This window comes from Dromiciops gliroides, chromosome 4 (genome assembly GCF_019393635.1).
Source record: "Dromiciops gliroides isolate mDroGli1 chromosome 4, mDroGli1.pri, whole genome shotgun sequence".
NCBI lineage: Eukaryota > Metazoa > Chordata > Mammalia > Microbiotheria > Microbiotheriidae > Dromiciops > Dromiciops gliroides.
This window is the reverse complement of record NC_057864.1, coordinates 93,946,843-93,963,597: the sequence shown is the minus strand read 5'-3', so window position 1 is coordinate 93,963,597 and position 16,755 is coordinate 93,946,843. Positions and strand designations below refer to the sequence as shown.

Here is a 16,755-nt window from a genome sequence, read left to right as displayed (position 1 = left end):
GATAGTGTTTTCCTCTATGAATCATTTCAGATACTCTTGAATTTAGGCAAGACATATATTGCTTGAATTTTCTCTGATAAGAGTTTAAGAGTAGAAGGAAACTTGAAGATTTTTATTTTAGGGAACAAAGTTTAAAGTAGCTTATAGCTTGTTAATGTGTTTTTGTTTGCTTGTTTTAAAAAAAACTTATTATTTATTGAATTTTAAAAATTGAATTCCAAATTCTCTTCCTTCCTTCAAGCCCCTCTCTACTCACTTAGAAGCAAGCAAAACAATATCAATTATACATGTGAAATCATGCAAAGCATATTTTCATATTAGCCATGTCACAAAAAAGCAAAAAAAAAAACCAATTTGTACTCAGAATTCACCTGTTCTCTGGAGGTAGATAGCATTTTTTCATCATGAGTCTTTTAAAACTGTCTTGGATCATTGTATTGATCAGAATAGCCAAATTTTTCACATTTGATCTCATTACGATATTGCTGTTACTGTACACAATGATCTCCTAGTTCTTCTCATTTCACTTTGCATCAGTTAATATAGGTCTTACCATGTGTTTTTTTTTTCTGAAACCACCCTCCTTGTCATTTCTTATAGCGCAATAGTATTCTGTCATAATCATATGCCACAACTTGTTCAGCCATTTCCCAACTGATGAGCATTGTCTCAATTTCCAATTCTTTGATACCATGAAAAAGAACTGCTACAAATATTTCAGTGTATATAGGACCTTTTCTTTTTACTTTGCTCCTTTTGGGGTACAGAGCTAGTAGTGGTATTACTGAGTCAAAGGGTATGCAAGAGTTTGTAACTATTTGAGCATTGTTCCAAATTGTTTTCCAGGATGGCTGGAGAAGTTCACAATTCCACCAATGCTTTATTAATGTACTTCTTTTTCCTAAGAGGAATGAAAACTCTGAGAGACAAGTTTCTAGGTAATAAATAATCAATTCATTAATTAGGCTATCTGACAATCAACAAACTGATGGTTTGTTGACTGACCATCAGTTTGTTGATTGTTGGCTTGCCTAAGTAAAAAAAAAAGACAGGGAAAGGAAGGCCCTGAAAAGCACTTAATTCTTTCTGAAAGAGAACTCCCATGACTGATTAAAATTAACCCTAATGGGAAGGTGGGCTAAAAGTCTTTACTTCCTCCTGCTGAGAATGTGGCTTGATAATGAGACATAACAGCCTCAAGGCATCAGGGCAGGGGAATCCATCTCCATTTGGACCTCTTTGGCTAGTTTTCTCCCTCATGAGCTGAATTGCCTTAAACTCTCATTCAGACTGAATTTTGTTTATATTCTAAACAGGAATTAGGTCTCCTGATTGGCTGGTGTCCTTCCCAACTAACTAGCATGTGCCTTGAGAGTTAGGAGCAAATTTCATTACTCAGCCATGCCCTTAAGAAGCTAAGTGGTCTTTTCAGGAGTTAAGTTTTAACAGAAATGAAAAGAAAAGGATGTATCACAAATTAATAATTAGTTATTAATATAATAGTATAATATTAATTTCTCTTATCCCCTTCAGCATTTGTCATTTATGATAGGTGTGAGGTAGTACCTCGGAGTTGTTTTAATTTGCATTTCTCTAATCAACAGTGATTTAGAGCATTTTTATAGGGTTATAAATAGCTTTGATTTCTTCTTTCAAAAATTGCCTGTGAAGTTAAAGCATTGCTTGCACCCAACCCTTCCCATTTTCCCTTCTACTGTCAAAGCTCTTCCTTGTACTCTTTTTAAAATTAAATTTTTTCCCCAAATACATGCAAAAATATTTTTTTGATTTCTAAATTTTTCTCCCACCTTCTCTTCCCTCTCCTCTCCTAAGACCAGCAAGCAATTTGATATAGATTATACATTACAATCATGTTAAACATATTTCCACATTTGTCATGTTGTAAGAAAAGAATCAGAACAAAAGCAAAAAAAAAAAAAACCAAAACCACACAGACACAAGAAAGAATAAGCAAGAACAATAACAAAAAAAGCAACAACAAAAGTGAAAATAGTATGCTTCAATCTGCATTCAGACTCCATAGTTCTTTTTCTGAATGTGGAGAACATTTTCCACCATAAGTCTTTTGGCATTGTCTTGGATCATTGTATTACTGAAAAGGCACTCATCTTTTATTCGAGAAAATTTTCCCTATTCCACTTCTCCCTTTCCCTTCTCCCAGTGTATCCCTATTTATCACCAATTTATTTACTTTTGGGGAGATCATCCCACCATAACTGACTCACTCTCTCTAGGTAGATGCCTTCTAACTGTCCAAAAAGTGATAAGGTTCTTAGGAGTTACATGTCATCTTTCCATATAGAAATGTAAATAATTTAATGTTATTGAGTCTCTTATGATTACTCTTTCATCTTTACCTTTTCATGTGTCTTGAATCTGTTTGAATATCAAATTCTCTATTCAGCTCTGGTCTTTTTATCAGGAATGTTTCAAAGTCTTCTATTTCATTAAATGCCAATTTTTCCCCCTCAAGGCTTATACTTAGTTTTGTTGAGTAGGTTATTCTTCATTGTAATCCTAGTTTCTTTGCCTTCTGGAATATCATTCCAAGCCCTCTGCTTTTTTAATGTAGAAGCTGTTGAAGCTTGTGTGATTCCATGATATTTGAATTGTTTCTTTCTGGCTGTTTGCAATATTTTCTCCTTGATCTGGGAGCTCTGAAATTTGGCTATAATATTCCTGGGACTTTCAATGTTGGGATCTCTTTCAGATAGTGATTGATGGATCCTTTCACTTTCTACTCTATCCTCTATATCTAAGATATTTGTGCAGTTTTCCTTTATAATTTTTTTCAGGGCAATGGGGGTTAAGTGACTTGCCCATGGGTCACACAGCTAGTGTCAAGTGTCTGAGGCCAGATTTGAACTCAGGTCCTCCTGAATCCAGGGCTGGTGCTTTATCCACTGCACCACCTAGCTGCCCTTCCTTTATAAATTCTTGAAATATAGTGTCTAGGCTTTTTTTAATCATGATTTTCAAGTAGTCTAATAATTCTTCAATTATCTCTCCTTGATCTATTTTCTGGATCAATTGCTTTTCTGATGAGGTATTTCACATTTTCTACTATTTTTTTCATTTTTTAGAGTTTAATTGATTGTTTCTTTTTTTACATGAGCAAGAACAAATTCTCTTTAATTTTCAGCAGTTTTAACCTTTCTCCCCATGACCAACAACATCGAACACATTTTCTGTAGTACTATTTTCTGAGCATCATTTTAAGTAGCTTCCTGAAAGGTACTCTGAGCATTCTTTATAAAGAATTAATAATCATGGTTCTGCCTTCCAAGAGCTTATAGTATTTTTTCATAAAAGTATTTTACTATTTTCCAGTTACATGTAGAGATAGTTTGCAACATTTGTTTTTATAAGATTCTAGTTTCATTTTTTCTCCCTCCCTCCCCCATCCCCCAAACAGCAAGCAATCCGATATAGGTTATATATGTACAATCACATTAAACATCTTTCTGCATTAGTCATGCTGTGCTAGAAGAATCAGAGCAAAAAGGAAAAACCTCAAAAAAGAAAAACAAACAAAAAATAGAGATAATATGGTTCAATCTGCATCTAGATTCCAAAGTTCTTTTTTTTCCCCCTGGATTTGGAGAGCATTTTCCATCATGAGTCCTTTGGAACTATCTTGGACCATTGTATTGCTGAGAAGAGTTAAGTCTATCACAGTTGATCAACACACAATGTTGTTGATACTGTGTACAATGTTCTCCTGGTTTTGCTCATCTCACTCAGCTTCAGTTCATGTAAGTGCTTCCAGGTTTTCTCTGAAATCTGCCTGATCATTGTTTCTTACAGCACAATAGTATACCATTACATTCATATACCACAACTTATTCAGCCATTCCCCAATTGATGGGCATCCCCCCAATTTCCAATTCCTTGTCACCACAAAAAGAGCAGCTATAAATATTTTTGTACATGTGGGTCCTTTCCCATTTTTTATGATCTCTTTGAGAAAAAGGTATAATAGTGGTATTGCTGGGTCAAAGGGTATGCACAGCTTTCTAACACTTTGGGCATAGTTTGAAATTGCTCTCCAGAAGGGTTGGATCAGTTCATAGCTCCAGCAATAATACATTAGGGTTCTAATTTTTCCACAGTTCCTCCAACATTTATTATTTTCCTTTATTGTCATATTGGCCAGAGTTGTTTTAATTTGCATTTCTCCAAAATAATTGCTTGTTTCTTGATGCCTCATGGAGTCATTAGCTTCTGCTAGTCCAATTCTAATTTCTTTTTTTCTTTCTTTCTTTTTTTTTTTTTTTTTTTGGTGAGGCAGTTGGGGTTAAGTGACTTGCCCAGAGTCACACAACTAGTAAGTGTTAAGTGTCTGAGGCCGGATTTGAACTCAGGTCCTTCTGAATCCAGGGCCAGTGCTCTATCCACTGCACCACCTAGCTGCCCCCCAATTCTAATTTCTAAAGAATTTTATTTCAGTGAGCTTTTGTACCTCTTTTTCAATTTAACCAATTCTGCTTTTTAAGGAATTTTTTTATCAAGCAAATTTTTCTACCTCCTCCTCCATCTGACCTATTCTACTTTCTGAGAAGTTCTTTGTTTCAATGAATTTTTGTGCCTCTTTTATCATTAGGCCAATTCTGTTTTTTAACATGTTATTTTTCTTTAAATTTTTGTGCCTCTTTTACCAAGCTGTTAAGTCTCTGTTTATAATTCTCCTGTATAACTCTCATTTCTTTCCCCAATTTTTCCTCTACCACTCATCTCTTTCTTTAACTCTTCCAGGAATTCTTGCTGACCTTGGATCCAATTAGCATTTTTCCTCTGAGGCTTTGCTGGTAGCCTTTTCCACATTGTTGTGGTCCTCCCTGCCACCATGGTTTTTGTTGTTGTTATTGTTTGATCATTTTCCCAGCCTATTTCTTGACTCTAAACTTTATGTTAAAATTGGGCTCTGCTCTCCTGGAGGTGGGGAAGCACTGTCCTAAGCTTTAGGCTTTTTCATACTGCTGTTTTCAGAGCTAATTCTGGGGATATACAAGTTTTTGGTGCTTCCAAGGTGGTATGATCTGGGGAGAGGTGTAGTCACTGGATTTTTGTTTGTTTGTTTGTTTGTTTTTTGGTATGTCCTCCAGTCTTTACTCAGGAAGGGTCTTTGCTCCCCTATAGCCATAATCGATCCTCTTAACCCCAAAACTATGACCAAGTTTTCTGCTTGCCTAAAGCCACAAGCACCAGTATTTCTCTTTGCCTTGGAACTGTGACCAGGGCCCCTGATACCCTGTGACCAACTACAAGCACTCCTCTATACCCTGGAACTATGTTACAGAACCGCTTTGGGGCAATGGAGTTGCCAATCTGTAACAGGTGTACCCAGTTCCAGCAAAGGGTCCTCTGTAACACTTTCTGATCATTTGTATTGTCCCCTTACCATCTCTGGGCTGAGAGCTCTTAAAGCTTTTATAGCTGCTGTTATAGTTACTTCCAATGCATGTCACTGTTGCTGTTGCGATGCTTGAGCCCAGCCCCCACCTGGTGTCACAGACCTTTCCTGACAGCCTCCTAAGTTGTCTTAGGCTAGAAAAACATTTCACTCTGACCTTTTCTTGGTCCTGCCAATCTAAAATTGAATTTGAAGAGTAATTTTTAAGTTGTTTGAAGGGGAATGTTGGGAGAGATCAGCTGACTTCCTGCCTATATTCTGCCATCTTGGCTCAGACCCTCCCTCCCCAACAGTTAACGTTGATCTGTTCTAAGGAAATTGAAGTGATGATTTCATTGATGATTATCCTCAATCAATTATGTGTGTACATGTCTATATGTGTTTGTGTGTGTATTAACTTAGTAATAATCAGGTTTTCTTATATATTTAGTTTACTGTATAGTAATTTGAGCTTGATACATTTAAAATTTCTGCATATTTAAAAATTTAATATAAAGAAAACAATTTTGTAATAATTTCTTTAAATCTATTGTCTCCAATTTCAGATTCAATGCTACCCCTATTCTTTCCCAATTTTACTTTTATTTTTTCTACCATTTTGTAACTTAGGTTTTTAACCTTCACTATGCCTTATTTACATATTTTTTTCTCATTTTCTCCTGCTCTCCATTGTACTATTTACATCTATACAGCTGTGTTTTGGTTTACTACTCTTGTTTCTTTCTCCTATACATTAAAAAAAATAACTATGATGAATTGAAGCCATAAGCCTAGATATTGACTAGTCTTCTCTTCCTTGTGCTCATGTTTGTACTTTACCCCCTCTACAACCTAATTAATTAAATGCTGTCATTGGTTTACCATCACTAAAAATTTGGTTAAAATTTGATCTGAACAATTATCTTGTGTCTGTGTCCTTGTCTCTTTTCCCCTTCTCCCCAATTCTTCTTTCTTAGACTGTAAGCTCTCTAAGCAGGACCATTTATTCCTTTGTCTTTAATTACACACTCCATTATGGTGGCATTATGAGTGCAAAAGATAAATGGTTTTTGTTTGGGATGGGTTCTATCTAGACTCATCCACCAGTACTTATAGCAAAAATGCCCATCATTTTTAGGAACACTCTTTAACATAAGACATAAATTAAAACAATATGCCAATGGGAGAAAAAGCATGTGAAATATGTGAAAACTTTTTTTTTTGTCTTTCAGAGCCTTGCATTGTTAATGCTGATCATATGAACAACAATAATATAGAAATGAAGTGGAATATTGAAGGAGAGAGATATTTTTTACATGGTGATAATATAGATTTTATATGTAAACAGGGATATGAGTTATCCCCATCAACCAGACCCTCTGAATTGATAGTACGGTGTAACAGGGGAGAATTGAAATATCCAACATGCATTAGAAAAGGTAGGAGTAAATTTTGACATTTTCCAATTAATCCAAATACCCCTAGCTATATTTAAAGAATATGACCTTGAATGAATCATTCAATCTCTCTAGGCCTCAATTATATCCATAAAACCAAGGGTTTAGATCAGATCAGTACTCACCTAGTAGAACTATAATAATTCTGACATCTGGGGCAAGTTGGAATAGGAGTGAGGAGGGTGGGTAAGATCTTAGGGAGATAAATCAGACATCACGGCACAGGTCCCATTGTAGAGGGAAACTCTGGGACATCACTCCTTTGGGAGGCTTATGAAGTTCTGTACTAGGGGTGGGCCTGATACCAGCACCCTAATAGTTCGTTGGGACAAAATGAGGTGTCAATGAGGTAAGGCAATGAAGACCTAACAAAAGGAGAATTACTTAGTTCTATATAACAAGAATATGCAACATGGATAAAGTGGCAATGTGACAAAATTGTTGAAAAGTATACTGACTAGGTACTGATATTAATCACCAATCAACAATAGAGATAGGAAAGAAAAACTGGAGTTTATTACACTCAGAACAAGATGGTGAGCTTCACTGAACACTAAGCAATGAATCAGTGCACCCTAAGCATAAGTTTTAGCAACCTTATATATAATGTGAATGCAAAAGAAGGATGGTTACAATGGAATTTTACAGAGAACAGAAGGGGATATAAGAATTTCCACATCAGAAAATAGACCACAGAGGGGGAAGATAAGGATGTCTATCAGAAAGATCAGGGAACTAGCTGGTTAAAACCAGAACTGTAGCTGATGTCTCAAGCTTGATTTTTGCTAACTTCAGCAGGGTGTATGATCAAGGACTTATTCATTACCTCCTATGTTCCTGATACTGTGCTAAGCACTAGCTAAGAAAGCTAGCAATAAAGGGGACTATGATAAAACAAGCATATAGCCTATATACTTTAGAAGGATCCCGTTAGGTGCCTACTCTCAAGTCTTAGCTCTCAAATTATTTCGTAGCTGAAATACGGTAGTTCTAAGGCTGGGCAAAGGCATAGAGATGATTTTGTCATAGATGATAGAGGTCTATGACATGGGGATGGAAAAAGACTGCAGCCTCCTTCAAGGTGTTTGTTAGGTCCCATCAGATAAAACCCTGCTTGCTTTTGCCCTACTTATAACTATGTACGTATTGTAAGATTCCTTCTAGTTCTGAAAAGGGTCTTCTTCTCATGAACATAAATATGCACTAGCATAACCAGAGGTTTATTTTTGTGTGTGAGCTAAGCAGCTCTGCAAGTGATTATATTTCCTGGCTATGTCCTAGTGGGGACCATTTGCAAAGGGTCAAAGTCTAGGATTGTGCAGAGGGAAGGTTGGGGCAGAAGCACACTTTTTCAGTTGCTTTTAAAATTTTATTTTTAATTTATGGAATAAAACAAGCTTTTCCATAACACAGTACAATAAAAAAGATGAATGTGCATGAAACTGCAAATCTACTATACACAACTTTCAAATATACAACAAAATTATCCTGTAAATTTTTTTCTTTTTTTTCTTCCCTGCCAAGAGATGACTACCATTACACACAAATATATACATACAAACATATACACAAATATAAATCTATATATACATATACATACATAAAAAGTGTATATATGTATACATATACTCTGTGTGTGTGTGTAAAATTATACATACTTCTATTTATCAGTTCTAAAAATGTAACTTTATCTTTTCCCTAGGTATTGGCCTTATGTACTTTAAAAAAAAGAAAAAAGACAAAATATCTTCCTAGAGAATGGTTTCAAGGTAGAAATTAGTGGGTTTTCTTTTTTTGGACCAATTGTGAATAAGAAAATGCAGTAATATATATTAAAGTTGGTATGTATAAAAGCTAATTTGAATGTTATGAGATGTCATTTTAAGTTAATATTAAATTTAAAAGTAAGACATTACTTTGATGATATACTTGGGACCTTTAATAAAGCATTTGAGTTTCGGGGCGGCTAGGTGGTGCACTGGATAAAGCACCGGCCCTGGATTCAGGAGTACCTGAGTTCAAATCTGGCCTCAGACACTTGACAGTTACTAGCTGTGTGACCCTGGGCAAGTCACTTAACCCCCATTGCCCCGCCAAAAAAATAAAATAAAATAAAGCATTTGAGTTTCATACATTAAAAAAAGCCTAAATAGTTTAAAGACCATCTATCTTTTAATTGCCTAACAATTTGAAGAGCAATAGTATTTCTTTACTGTTTGACCTCTCAGTTTGATCAAAAACAACTTGAGTGATTTTTTTATTTTGATAGAATCTGAAGGAAAGTGTGGTTCTCCTCCAATTATTAAATATGGCAATGTTATTGGCTCATCACAAAGGAGTTATGAAAATGGTTCCTCAGTAGAATACATGTGTTTAGATGATCATTTCCTACAAGGGTCGAAGAGAGCTTATTGCTTTCAGGGACAATGGACTACACCACCATCATGTTTAGGTATGTATTTTTTGAAATATTTTATTCCAATATACAAGTTGTACTTTATATGGGTTAGTATTAAAAACAAACAGAACTTCTACCACCTTTTTGATATTTGTGTCATTCTATCTGCCAAGAACATTTTGACTTATTTTCCTACTAAGAAAAGCTATATACAGCTACATTTCCCATGATTTCTATATTAGATACCATTTGGAGTATATTGGAAATCCATTAATATTAACATCTTAGCATGATGTAACTGAACTTGAATTCAGAAGTACCTAAATAGGTACTTTTAGAGGTCTTTTTGATTCACACTTCTACTGAACACTGTCACAACTCTCAATAGCTGTCTCTTCCTCACTGAAAATCAAAGATAGGAAATTGTCCAGTATCTGATGTAGGACTAGGGCCTGAGTAGTTAATTTTAGCTGCCCTCAATTGCCTTAAAAAAGGAGTACCTCCCTGCCAACATCAGTCTTCAATGATGTTTTTTCTCCTTGGATTTTCTAAAGAAGGGATAAAGAAACTTCTCTTTAAATGGATGTTAACAGTTTACCTCCTTTGCTGGGCAGGAACTAAAGGGCTATTGGAGAGCAAGTTCTGACGATTTTATTCTGTGTTGAATTAGTTGAAAACCAACTAATGTGGATTTATCAGTGGACTAAAATAAAGAGCAGGAAGACCTTTTGTTCTGGATTTCTGGACCATAGGGCCCAGCTTTAAAAACAAAATTCCCCATTAGCTTAGTACTGGTAACCATAAGATATACCACTTACTCCTGCCTGTATAATTTTTGAGATTATGCTCTACATATTGGTAATGAGTTTTGTTTTCTTGCTTTCTCAATGGGGAATGGAGGAGGAGGAGGTGAGAGACAGAGTATGCAGATATTAAAATTCAATAAAACTGCATTTGAACATGTTGAGGCAATGGTATGTAAGAAAAAGCCAGTTATTATAATTGCTTTAGATTTTTTTCTTGCTGTCATATTGGTACAACTTTTTTTCTTTCATTGTTTCTTTTCCATCACTTTCCTTCCCCAGAACCTTGCATGTTATCTCAAACTGAGATGGAAAATAATAATTTGCATTTGAAATGGAGTTTTGACGACAGGCCTTATTTCTTCCATGGTGACTACATTGAGTTTCTCTGTAAAAGGAACACTTTTCTAGCTGCATCTTATACAACCTCTGAATTGAGAGTACAGTGCCTCAGAGGGCAACTGAAATATCCTCAGTGCATTGAAAGAGGAAGGTAAGATGAAATCTCTTGGGACTATTTTTATGTTTGTGTAATCATTTTTCAGTCAAGGAAGGCCACTGTGTATAGCAAGAAGAACTCTGCACTTGGAGTCAGGAGACCTGGATTGGAATCCTAACTCTGTCACTTAGTAGCTGTAGGACCTAGGGCAAGTCCCCTCATCATTCAGACTCGGTTTTTCCATAGGTGAAATGGGGGTTAGAATGCTTGCATTCTCTTACTTGATAAGGTTATTTTGAAGAAATGCTCTTTCCCACAGTCAATGTTCCATCTCCTACATCTACATCTTTTCTCAAGTTATCCCCGATAGCCTTTTTTATCTCTGACTTTCAAAATCTTTATCTTTCTTCAAGGATCACTTCAAGAATTATCTCCTCTCCATTTGTTAATGCTCCTTTTCTCCTTAAATTGCTTTACATTTATTTATCTTTGTATATGTTCTATCCCTCCAATAGAATGCCTCTGGTAAGGGGAGGAGTGTTTAATTTTATTTTGTATTAGTGCTTTTTACTGTTTAGTTGAATCAAAATATGTTTCATGTAGGCTGCTAAAACTGGAAAGGAACTTAATTGATTTGTCCATTCCATACCTCACCCATTTTATAGATGAGGGAACTGAATTTCAAAGAACCTAAGTACTTGCTTAAGGTCAGGGTCAGACATTAGTGACAATGATAAGACTTTTACTCAGCTATTCTCACTTCGCATGCAGTCAGTGCTGTTTCAAGTATACCATGCAGCCTTTTTTCCTTGGATAATGTGTAAAAAAAAAAAAGTGAGGGTGTAGATAACTAGAGATCATGGACAACATTGGCACATCTTCCAGAAGCACTATCATTAATGAACATTCCAAGCACATTCCAAGCCTAAACATTTGATATGTGATATTGACAAAATTCTTAGTGGCTAAACTTTGTCATTTCAATCAAGTATAGTCCTAGTCCTAGATGGTTACCACAAGAACTAAAGAACTTTTAAAGCGGTTATTTGAAATTAATGTTTTTTTTGACCATGTATGACAACCTGCCTATGTTGCTGCATTATCAAGAAAAAACAATTCTTTAAACAAAAGGTCAATAAGTTAAAATGTCAATAGGTAGGGGGAACAAAGCTCATATGTATTCTTTTTCTTTTTTTCAAAGGATTCAACACAGTCAACAACCATTAAGGATATGAAAAAATGATGGAAAGAAGAGGCATATTTGAGAGCATTATAAAATACAATATATGTAAGAAATAAAAATGGCACTTAAATCACCATTTGAGCTGTTTATAATTTCAAACCAAAATTATACATGCTGAACATTTTCTCCTTGTTTATAAAAACTTCATAGTATCATATATTTAGAGCTGGAACTAGAAGGGAACTTAGAATGCACTTATTCCAGCTCCCTCATTTTGAAGATGAGGATGTCCTTAGCTGTTGAAATTTATACCTTTAGTGCACAGGGCAACCTAGTAGTGCCCTGACCAGCAGTTTTCATGCATTACATCCATGCATACCTTGTGAGACAAAATACAGCAGGGCAAACATTTTCTACCATGCAAACGTATACATATATCTCACACACATATAGTACACACATTTGTACATGTAAGCCTGTATTTATTTGATATTCAAAATCTTTGAACCACAGATTTATTACAAAATTGAAATAAAGACTAAACAATGTTTTGCTCATTCCCATATATACTCGCATTAAGTCCAGCAAAAATTGATATAAGAGGAAGATAAATGAGGAAAGAAAACCTTATGCATATTTCCAAATGAAATATGAGAAGGACTTAAAATTAATAATATTGCTACAATGAATAAGGCAAATTTTATTTTCTTTTTTTGGTGGGATTTTTGTTTTGCTTTGTTTTATTCCCTATAGTTGTCACCATAATGTTAAAGAGTCTTTCAAATATTATTTCAACCATTGAGGAATTTCTTCAATTAAAAAAAAAAAGATTTGTTTACCTAACATATGAAGATAATTCTTTGTTTATCTAATACCTGTTAAGAACAGTAAAAAGTAAAATACCTATTATATCAAATAATATCTTATGTGATATGCTAAGGTGAGTTTCTAGTGTAAAAGTGACCTTTTGAGAAGGGATAAAAAAAGAATAGGATGGAGAATAATGATGTTTATTGGAAGTAGTTCATCTGCTTAATTCATTATACTGCATTTTCCCTATTTAATGATCATAAAAAGTCTGCTTAGAAAAAGTCATCCACAGGATGAAACCTACAAATTCTATCAGTTTCCTTCTAGGTGGTCATGTCAAGTTTACGAAGAACCAAGAAAGCCCAGGGTAACCAGCTGCACTGAAACACTAGAAATGATAAAAGTATGACAACTTGGTTTGATTTGATGATTAATTCTTTCACTTGTATAGACATATGTTCTACTGCGTAGGACAATCAACTCCTAATTGCTATGTTTGGATGCAAAATACCAGAATACTCACCTCTGATAATGATTCAAAGCCATACTTTTTTTCCCTTAGGGGCTTTGTTTAACACGTCTGGCTAGGGCTACATCCAAGGTGCCTGGCATCTAGCCGTGTTGTCAGAGGTACCTTTCTTTATCACTTGGTTATAGAACATTCTATCATTAGGAGTAAGACTTCAGCTTGATACATTTGAGTGGATCAGTTGCTAATTCATTTAGTATTCAACAGGTTGTTTGCAACTGTTTATTTAAAACAGGGCTATGCTTGATTTGTGTGTAGTCCAAACAAGTCCAGACAGATGAAATCTGGTCCAATATAGTTCAATCTGTTCCAATCTGATTCAATCTGGTCTGGTTCTAACTGGTTCAATCCACTTCAATCTGATTTAGACCAATTTAATTAAATTCAATCCAGTCCAAACCAATTAATCCAGTTCCATCTAGTCCACACTGTTATAATCTGGTTTAATCCAGTAGACACTACAGTCTACAAACATGTCCATATCCATTCTCATTTACTTTTTTTTTTCAGGGCAATGAGGGTTAAGTGACTTGCCCAGGGTCACACAGCTAGTAAGTGTCAAGTGTCTGAGGTTGGATTTGAACTCAGGTCCTCCTGAATTCAGGGCTGGTGCTTTATCCACTGTGCCACCTAGCTGCCCTCCCCCCCCCCATATCCATTCTCAATAAATCCTCACTTGGTCTGTCCATCTTTAGCTCTTGTCTCTTCTCCTTTAGAAAAAAATGTTTACAATGGATACTTCTACTTCCTTTTCTCTTACTCTCTCTTTAGCTCTTTAGGGTAGTCTGGCTTTTAGGAACATCTTTTAATTGAAACTTCTCTCCAAAGTCACCAAATCTAATGGCATTTTTCTAATCTTTGTCCTTCTTGACCTTTCTTCTGTCCTTAACACTATCATCCTTGATACTCTCTTTACTCTAGGTTTTTGTAATAGTGTCTATCCCAATGATCTCCTCCTACCTGTCTAATCATCCTTTCTCTGTCTCCTTTGCTAGGATTTCATCCAGGTCACATCCGCTAAAGGTAGGTTTACTCTAGGATTCTGTACTGAGCCTTTTCTCCATCTTTAATATTTCAATTGATAATTTCATTGATTCCCATGATTTCAATCATCCTGTCTATGCCAGGGACTCTCAGATCTACTTGTCCAGCCTTAACCTCTCTCCTGGTCTCTCCTTTCCCATCTCCAAATTCCTATTGTATGTCTTTAACTGGATGTCCTGTAGACATCTTCTATTCATCATATCCAAAATTGAACTTACTATTTTCCCCTCAAGCACTTACCTCTCCCTAACTTCCTTAATTATTATTAAGGGCACCACCATCCTCCCAGTTACCAAAGCTCACAACTTAGGAGTCATCCTTGATTCCTCAGTCTCTCTCACTTTTTCATACCAAATCATTTATGAAGTCTTAACATTTCTACATTTGCAACATTTATTGTATGCAACTGCTTCTCTCCTTTGACAGTGGAAACTCATTACCTCATTCCTGGATTATTGGACTAGCCTGTTGGTTGGTCTCCCTACCTTAAGTCTCTCCCCACTCTAGTTTTTTCTTTACTTAGCTATCAAAGTGACCTCCCTAAAGTACAGATCTAGGGGCAACTATTTGTCTCAGTGGATAGAGCACTGGCCCTGGAGTCAGAAGGACCTGAGTTCAAATCCTGCCTCAGACACTTGACACTTACTAGTTGTGTGACTCTGGACAAGCCACTTAACCCCATTGTCTCACTAAAAAATAAGTAAACAAATAAACAAACAAACAAACAAACAAACAAACAAACAAATAAATAAATAAATAAATAAAGTACAGATCTGATCTTGTCACATTCAATAAACTCCAAAGATTCTCTGTTTCCCTCACGATCAAATATAAAAATCTCTTACTTTCAAACCCCTTTGTAAGCCATTTCCTTATCTTTCCAATATTTTTACATCTTATTGCCCTTCCCTCAAGTACTTTGATATCCAGTGACACACTAGCTTCCATGCTGCTTCTTGCTCATGACTCTCCATCTCCCCATTTCAAGCATTTTCATTGTCTGTCCCTTATATCTGAATATTCCATATCTCCTAGCTACCTTCAAGTCTCAAAGTCCTAGTTTCTATTAGAAGCTTTCTCCCAATCTTCCTTCATCTTAGTGAATTTCTTCTGAGACTTTTCAATTTATCATATATATGAATAAATAGGTATTACATACTTATTATATGTACATATTTTCTTGCACATAGTTGTTTGTATGTTGTATTGCCCATTAGACTGAACTTCTTGAATGTTTTTGTCTTTCTTTCTAAACCTAATGCTTAGGGTAAAAAATGTTGCTCCCTTTTCTTTGGGGCATTGATGCTATTTTGGCTTCAAAGCCTGGCTTGGGATATCAGAATACTTAAATTTCCTCAATATTCTGGAAAATTAGAATGCTAAGACACCCTTTGGAATTTTTGAACACAAATTCATGGAGGCTCCAATCCCTTTATCTAAAATGGAAATGAACAAAAGTAGAAGCCCATTTCTTGGGGACCACATGGCTTTAGAGGGAGAGCCTCAAGGTCTTCTCCTTACAGCACTATTCTCACTAGGCTCCATGAATGAAGAGGTGACTAAATGAGGCCAAGGTCAATATTCTATGCCTAAACCGACAGGTCTTTTTGCATCTCTTTGAAGCTCCTTGATTTTCATTAATGAACTGTTTGCAGGGTCATCAAACAGTAATGATGTTACAAGACGAGAGGTAAAGTTGGGAATGAGAAAAAAAGCCATTAGAGTCCTGAGAGCAACCAGTGTGGCACCAGGGGCTCTGCGTCAGAGATAAAAGAGTTACCCACATGATTTTTGCCTGGGGTGATCCAAAATATTTCGATTGTTCTACCCAGTTCTTCATAAAAGAGCTTAAAATTTTCAAGGAGAAATGAAGAATTCATTGATATCTCTTTTTCATCTGTGATAAAAAAGTAAGATAAAAACATTTGAGCACATTATACATTAAATTGACCTCAGGGGAAACCAAACTTGGTTACTAATAGGAATTTTAAAAATAATAAAAAAAAACCTCATGACTACTATGTTTAATTCAGTTCGATTAAACAAATATTAATTAATTATATGCTATATATAAAATTCAACACCTAGTACAGGTGCTTTGTATCCACTAAGAATACAAAGATAAAAATGACATTATACCCTTATCAATAAGCTTGCATTGTGCTGGAGAGAATACATAATAAACCTATAGATTTAATCATTTACCTGAGATAAAGTTTGGGAAATCCATGTGCCTATTGACACTCTTACTCTACTTTGGATATGTGAACCTTTACCACAGGACAATTCCTGACATTAGTCACTTAAATTAGTACTGTCTGTTGCCTTGCCATTCAATGGAGTCTGTTCTCTCTTCCTACTATTGTTTTATGATAGTATGTGGTGCTAAAAGAAAAAAAAATGAAAATATACTGCATTTCCTTGAAAAATTTAAAAGCTTTCAAAATTTGCAAAAGTGGTAGGGAAAATGGAAAGGTAGTGTTTCTGTTTACTATGTTGCTCTTATGTAACTTGGAGGAAACAAATAATCACACAACTTAAAAAAATAAACTATGCTTATTTATATGGATCAATGATCTTGTGGATGTGGATGCTCTCTCCATTGGTGCAGAACATAAATCCCACATGCCTTCCAGTTCTTCTCATGTCTTTACAGAAATTCTCCATCAAGGATACTCC

General features: G+C 35.4%; 1 protein-coding gene across 2 annotated transcripts in view; it reads left to right on the top strand.

Moving 5' to 3' along the window:
* Positions 1 to 11,829, top strand: part of F13B (coagulation factor XIII B chain) — a 39,147-nt gene extending 27,318 nt beyond the window's left edge. For both annotated transcript variants that reach the window (XM_044004220.1, XM_044004219.1), the window contains 4 exons: positions 6,646 to 6,852; positions 9,140 to 9,322; positions 10,354 to 10,564; positions 11,712 to 11,829. In XM_044004220.1, coding sequence (XP_043860155.1) covers positions 6,646 to 6,852; positions 9,140 to 9,322; positions 10,354 to 10,564; positions 11,712 to 11,745 — 635 coding nt within the window. In that variant the 3' untranslated portion in view covers positions 11,746 to 11,829. The remainder of the gene's footprint in view (positions 1 to 6,645; positions 6,853 to 9,139; positions 9,323 to 10,353; positions 10,565 to 11,711) is intronic.
* The last annotated feature ends 4,926 nt before the right edge of the window (positions 11,830 to 16,755 follow it).